The 7,269-nt window shown below is 46.3% G+C and overlaps 1 protein-coding gene across 1 annotated transcript in view; it reads right to left on the bottom strand.

Annotated features, from left to right (window-relative positions):
• The window catches only part of ELP3 (elongator acetyltransferase complex subunit 3), a 99,817-nt gene that overhangs the window by 77,998 nt on the left and 14,550 nt on the right, over nt 1–7,269 (bottom strand). Inside the window, exons 4-6 of the mRNA XM_029964882.1 lie at nt 7,182–7,265; nt 5,647–5,715; nt 4,625–4,779 (exon numbers count right to left, since the gene is read on the bottom strand). Coding sequence (XP_029820742.1) covers nt 4,625–4,779; nt 5,647–5,715; nt 7,182–7,265 — 308 coding nt within the window. The remainder of the gene's footprint in view (nt 1–4,624; nt 4,780–5,646; nt 5,716–7,181; nt 7,266–7,269) is intronic.

Genomic DNA, 7,269 nt, shown 5'->3' with positions numbered 1-7,269 from the left:
TGAGGTCTCCCCTGAGCCTCCTCCTCTCCAGGCTCAGCCCCCCCCCAGCTCCCTCAGCCTCTCCTCATGGGAATTGTGCTCCAGACCCTTCCCAGCCTCGTTGCTTTTCTCTGCCCCTGCTCCAGCCCCTCCATGTCCTTCCCGAGCTGAGGGCCCAGAGCTGGGCACAGATGGGAGGAGAGCAGTGCCCTCTCCGGTGTCCCCAGCAGTGACTCACTGCAGAGGCTGAGTCAAACCTGGGTTATTTTTGCTGGAGTAACAACCAGTCCTCAGAAAACACAATTAAGGGACATCAGTGGAACGAGCAGCCACGTGTCAATGGAGCCCCTGGATTCAGGGCACAGCATCTTCCTTGCCTGGACTAACCACGGGGTAAAACAGGTTCACTGTGACCCCTTTCCTGGAGATTTCCTTGTCACACGTGTCTGAAATGCAGGCAGGGAGCCAGGGAAAGGCACAAGGTGCTCACTTGTGACCCCACATAACTTCACTGAGGGTTTGTGTCCTAAAAGTTGAGACAACAGGCTAAATCTTGGTTAAATTACAGCACCAGCTGTAAAAAACCCCATAATTTTCCCCTGCAGAAACCTCCATAAAAGACCTCAAACCTTATCTGGGCAAATTCCAACAGTTGAAGAAAAGTGATTCCCAGCTGGGTTTCAAAAGGCCTCAGGAGCTCCACATCCCAAACCAAGCCCTGCTGGAACTGCCAGTGCTCAGGGTTTGGTTTTGTTCCTCCAGGGGCCAAGAGGTCCTAAACTGGGCACACAGTAACCCAGGATTTATAAATGCTATGTCTTCTCTTCCAGCAGAGCTCTGAAGTAGCTGGATCTCCCCGTTTCCCAAAAAAATCAAGATGGTTTTTGGGGGATCTAAAGGAAACTTCCCTCCCCATCAGGAAAGGTTTGGGTGGATGGAAAGCCCACCCAGTTTTGGATTAGGGAATTTTTAGGGAAACAATCTGCTGTGCACTGAATATTGGGCACGGGAATATCAGGCATGGAAGAGACTGGAATTGCACAACAGGAGGTTCCAACAACGTTACCTCCTTCTTACTTTGCCACATCCAACTTAATCAAACATCAGACAACTCATCAGACCGGTAAAAAATCAAAAATAATTTAGATGCATTTTTAAGGACTGAAATCACAGAAACCATGGAATGGTTTGAGTGGGAAGGGACCTTAAAGCTCATCCTGTTCCAACCCCTGCTGTGGGCAGGGACACCTTTCACTATTCCAGGTGGCTCCAAGTCCTGTCCAACCTGGCCTTGGACACTTCCAGGGATCCAGGGGCAGCCACAGCTTCTCTGGGAAAGCTGTGCCAGGGCCTCCCCACCCTCCCAGCCATCTAATCTCTAATTTAAACCTACTTTATTTCAGTTTGAAGCCATTCCCTGTGTCCTGTCCCTCCAGCCCTTGTCCCAAGTCCCCCTCCAGCTCTCCTGGAGCCCCTTTAGGCACTGGAAGGGGTTCCAAAGTCTCCCTGGATCCTCCACCTCTCCAGGTGAACCCCCCCAGCTCTCCCAGCCTGGCTCCAGAGATCTCCACCAAAGGCTCGACGTCGCAGCCCGAGGAGCTGCAGGGACACACGTCCTGGAGGGACCTTTCTGCCACCCGCCTTCCCCAGCACATCCAAGCTCTCCTTGGGGCTCTTTCCCTCATTCCCAGTCAGCTCTGGGCTCTGGCAGGTGCTCAGCCCCGGGAGCTGAGCGTGAGTCACGGCGGCAGCTCGGTGTGCCCGGCGCCTCCGGTGACTCACGGGTCAGGTGAGAGGAGCGAACTGCTGGGGAGCAGCAAATTCCCTTTCCCAGGTGCCTTTTTACACCTTCCTGCCTGATTGTCCTCAGCCCAGGCAGCTGCAATCAAGCCTGATGGGAGCAGCTCCCAGAGAAAGATGGATTTCTCCGGCGTGCAGGAGGAAGGGGGGGGCAAAAAAGGTGTCTCACGGTGATTCTTTAGCGGTAATTGCAAAGCTCCTCCTGAAGAAGAAGGGAAGCTTATCAGCAAGTCCACAACCTGGCTTGACAGGCATCCAGAAGGGCCCAGAAATCTCCTAAGTGGTGCTCTCAGCTGAGGAAAATTAAAACTTCTCAGTCATGTTGCAAACCAAAACAAAGATCCCCTCCGGCTCCGCGATTCTTCACTCGTTCCTTGGCCAACTTATTTCTCAGGCAAAGCAAAGCACCCCAAGCAAAGACTTCTGTCTGAATACTCTTAAATGTTTATTACCCCAAGAGGGAGGTGCTGCAGAAATATTAAAGACCAGCAGCACTTTCTCAGGGAATTCATTTCCTTCCTTCACTCACGACAGTCTCTATGAAAGCCTCGAATTTTCCCCGATTATCCTTTCAAAAATCCCACTTTTTGTCGGTGAACTCATGTATTTATCTGCAAGAAAGACTGAGGACAACTCAGAATATCAGCTGGAGTCCAAGGGCCACCACAGTCTGAGGATTTATTTCTTTATCCAGACTCGCAGTGCCCGTTCCTGGTGAGGAACAGGATCGACCTCCACGACCGGCTCTGGTTGGAAGCGCACGGAATCACATCCTTTTTATCAGATTAACTGGGACCAGAAGCCACAGTGGGCTGACCAAGACAAAGTATTATAAGAAGAAAATTGAGAATTACGTCAAGAGGAGGATGTCAGATTGATGAGTCCCTTCAGAGCTGCTCAGTTCAGACCCTGCAGGTCAGTGTGTCGCTGTCACCGGAAAGACAGCCTTGGACACGGAGCAGAGCCCGAGTTTAGCACAAAGAAAAGAAATTACTGGCCAAAAGGGGAAAAAATAATGGACAAAAAGGCAAAAACTGTCGTCAGAGTTAGGTGGATTTGGGCCCTGAGCAGCCTGGAATAGCAGGAGGTGTCCCTGCCCCTGGAACGAGATGAGCTTCAAGTTCCCTTCCAACCCAAACCATTCTGGGATTCCAGGGTTCTGTCACAACATCTAAAGTTAAATAAGGATTTGCACGAGGTTGAAAAATGTCCAGGCTCCCAGAATCCCATTAAAACTAAGGGGTGAGAGAGCCCAGATCCCAGGCTGCTGCAGAATGCACGACATAAAACCTGTAAAATCCTGTCCCTCTCCCTCATCCCTCACGGCCTCTGCTGATGGAAGGAGTGAGGGAGATGAATCCTCACACACAGAGAGAAATAAATCCAACCCTGACTGCTTATTTCAAGTGTCACTGACAACCTCAAAACAATGCTGCAGCGACACAGTAAAAGAGCTAAACTCAAGAAGGGCTGATTCATTTGAAGCCCATTTTCTCGCCCCTGGAATATCTGGGAAGTGTAACTTGAGTAACTCCCACATAATTCCATTTACTGAGCATTTAAAGTTGAGCTTTATGTTAAAAATATAAGCTTTTATTTATCTGCTGCAAGAGCCCACACGTTGTCAGGGCAGGTTTTGTCACACTCCCGTGTGCTCTGACTTCAGAGTCACTTTGGGTTTGCAGTGCTTCAAACTCCCCGGTCACACGGTCTGTGGCGTAAACAGTCCCCTTATTAATGTGCAGAGCAAAGGCCAGGCTGCTCGAAAAATTTATTTTAGGCCCGAGAAAATTAGCTGGACACCTGCAGCAGGGAAAAAAAAAAAAAGATAAAATATGGACTAACCAGCTCCTGAATCACGGCGTTAATTCGGGCAGATGACCTGCAGCCACCACATCCCTCCTCCCTGTGTGTGTCCTTCAGTGCTCACAGCCAGGGCACCAGAGCAAAGGAAAAGCAATTCTTTTCCCAACTTGTTGTTTTATCTTGGTCAAATCCACTCGGGAAGAGCAACAGAGCACTTTTTTGTTTGGTCTTTCGAGCGACGAGAGGAAAAAAAAAAACCGAAAGGGAACCAGCAGAAGCGTTTGCTGCCCTCCAGAGGAAAACCGAATTATGTTACAGCTTTAAAACACAAAGGCAGACATGAAAGACTGGTCCTGCTCAGTTCTAAAATCACTTTTTTTTTCTTGTGGATAACGTATCAAGGAAAACCCACTGCACTGAACAACAACAAGGCAGCAAAGTGGGGGATTCTCCCCGAGATTTAACAGCTCCAAACCACCAAATCCCTACTTTTTCTCCTCAGAAATGCACTGAAAAGTTCTGTATTTCAGGACGGGGATGCACACAAACAAAGCAGCCTCTGAGTTTCAGTTTCTCAGCGGCTGTAAAACGAGAAGAGCACCTCCCTGTCACTCCAAAATGCTGCATTTGAGACTGCAAAGGGGCTCGGAGCCGGGAGCGCTGACGCTCTCCGGGGTGAGTCATTCCTTACGGGAGCTGACGTCTGGCCTCCCTCAAAAAGGCAGGAGCAGCTCCCCTTTCCCAGCTCCAGGAAATAAATCCCATGGCAATGGCATTCGTCACAGCTCCCCAGCAAGGTGATGAGGCAGAAAAGGCACGAGCCCACCAGGAATGCCAAGGAATTCGGAGGAGTTTAGTGATTCCCACGTGAGGGGGTAGATACACCGGGGGGGGGGGGGGGGTCTGTCTTCTGCAGGGCTATAAATATTCTGGGCCTGAAATCATATTTGGATAAACATTCCCTTAAAAAAAAAATAAAATCCTCTTCAGTGTTTTCTGCTCTCAAAACAATTCCCTGAAGGAAAAGCCAGGTTCTTACCTGACAGCCTCCGCCACGTTGTTGGAAGTGTGACCCGACAGGGCGTCGTGCAGGTTTCTGATGAAATAATCTCTGTATTCCTCAGGCAAAGCCATGAAGGTTCCACCCATCACAATAAACTCCACTTTATCCACGCTGTGGCCCAACTGCTTCAGCTGGAAAATTAAAGGTATCATGGAAAAACTGCTGTTTTGTTTGTATAAAAGGCAGCAATTGAGCCCCGATTTTCTTACGCTGCGTTTTTTCCTTCTTGAGCTGTTGTGTCTTTTATGGATGACAAACCACTGATATTTCTGTCTAGATTTCTTGTAAACCTTCTAAAAAAATAAACAACCCTCAAAAGTCATTTTTCTGCTGCAAGAAGACAGCGCAGATATCGAGCCCAGTGCAGGGGATTTTCCTGGCAAAGCAGAATGATTTGAGCTGGTGGAGTTAAACTGGTCCCAGTTTGAAACCAGTTTAGACACGGTCAGAAGGGAAAAAAAAAAAAAATCCTTGGATTTGTCTCAATCCCTGCAGAACCAACTCTCCTTATAAAGTTGAGAGAGAAAAGGACCCCAGTGAACCCATGGAGATTTTTCCAATCCTTAGGGGGTGAACAGAAAACCAGAACAGGACTGGGAAACTCTTCAGATCTTCTGATTCTCCAGAGAAGACTCAAATAAATTAATTTTGGTAGGAAAGCCACTATTTGAGTACTAAACTCCCACAGTAATTCCCAAGAACTAGGAACTGTCAGAGAGGTTCAGCAGAATTTTGCTGGAATAGGATCAACAGGATCCTATTAATCAGGTGTTGTACAAGATCTTATAAGAGGTTCAAAACTCATTATTTACCTGATGGAAGCGACAGTTGGACAATTAAAAGGTCTAAAATGAATTTTTCCATAGAGATCAGGCAGAATTACAACTCAGAGCTGCTGACCACACAGCCCTTCTTCCAGGCAATCAATCAAATAAAAGTCATTATTTTCATCACAACCACAAGGGATTTTCCCTTCCCATTCCAAAAAAAAAATGTACCTGTTCCACTCTGTGCCGTGTCTGGAGATAGGGATCGTAGCGAGCCCGGATGGCCCTCATGGATGTGGGCTGGAAAACACAAGGAGATGCACTTTGTGAACCTTTTTTTTTTTTTTAAAGCAGTGAAAAAGACCAAAAAGACAATTTTTTAGCATTGAAACAGATGCTCCAGCCTTCAAATCCTACCTGACCTTCAAACTCACACAGAGCCCACCTGACTGGAAATACGAATTTGGCTCCTTGTATTTGAATAAAAACAAATCCAACAAAACACATTTTTGTCCTGAATGGCAACGAGACCTAAAATGATCATCATTTTTTCAATTTTTAGTGCACTACAACAGCTAAAGAATCTCTGTAGTGACTCTCAAAACTATGACAAAAACCACAAAGTGTTTTGTGAGGCACTTTTTCCCCCTCTGTTCCTTTTATTACCTTCTCACTTGCACAACTCACCCAAGCAACACCCTCCAGAGCTCAGTCTGGACTTGAATATTCTTCAAATTAAACATATTCCTTCAATTAAAATCCCCAATAACTTACTTTTTCAATTACTAGCTGATGGAAGCCTATTAATACTACTCCAAGAAGGTTCTCAAGGACCTTGTGTATCCTGGATTTTCCTGGGATTTCCTATCTGTTCTATTCAAAGCTCTAAGGGATGAGGACTCTTAATCATGCACAACTCCCACATGCTGGTTTTACTAAAAAAATGATTAAAGAAATTAATGCCACAGCCAAAAAAAATCCCCATGAATTATAAAGCAGTTACACATTCCCAGGATTTTGCTGCTTAATGGGACAAGTTTCCAGTCCCTGAGAAGTGGATAATAACAAAATCCCTCCTCAAAGGATGCTGCATCAGTGTTTATCAAATTAATCCAGTTTGTATTTTATCCCATTTGGGCTGCTTTACTTCCCTGCTACAGCTTTTTATTGTTAAAAGCAGCCACAATAATTTAGCCACATGATCAGCTGCTGTTAAACTTCCTCCAGACAACAGGAGGGCATTATTTTGGAAATATATATATATGTATATATATATTTAGTGGGATATCAGTGCAGACAGAGAGACAAAAAGGGAACAAATGTAATTTCAGAGGCATCAACAGCTAAAAAAAGGGCTTTTTTTCCCCAAAATTTGTACTTTTTTTAATTCAATCCCACAGGTTGGGCAGGACTGAAAGTAATCCCAGTTAGGACTGGGAGCTCAGGGCTGTGTCTTGGCCATCTTTGAGAAGAGACATCCCAGAACCTCTCCACATCCCTGTGGAAGTGTTTGATGCTTCATGTTCAAATGTTCTCACGTGAAGGCACAATTTTTACTCGTTTTACTCATTATTTACAGGGATTGAGTAGAATTTCCACTCCTAGAGCTGAGCTGCTTTAGATCTCGAGGTTTATAAAGGCTGGTTTTGGTTTTTATCCTTGCAACTGTGGGTGTGTTTGTAGAAATAAAGAGCAGCCTAACCCAAAGTCAGCTTTATGGAGTGTTGGGAATGTTGGGAATGCCTTCCAGCAGACTAAAGCAGTACCTCATATCCAGTGTAAGACTGTGTGGAATATTCAAAATCCGAGTCAGGTCCACCTGGGCAGTATCTGCCAAAGGGAAAGGAGAGAAAA

Source organism: Manacus vitellinus, unplaced genomic scaffold, assembly GCF_001715985.3.
Source record: "Manacus vitellinus isolate BGI_N305 unplaced genomic scaffold, ASM171598v3 scaffold_82_pilon, whole genome shotgun sequence".
NCBI lineage: Eukaryota > Metazoa > Chordata > Aves > Passeriformes > Pipridae > Manacus > Manacus vitellinus.
The sequence above is the reverse complement of the archived record's forward strand: the minus strand, read 5'-3'. Positions and strand labels throughout refer to the sequence as shown.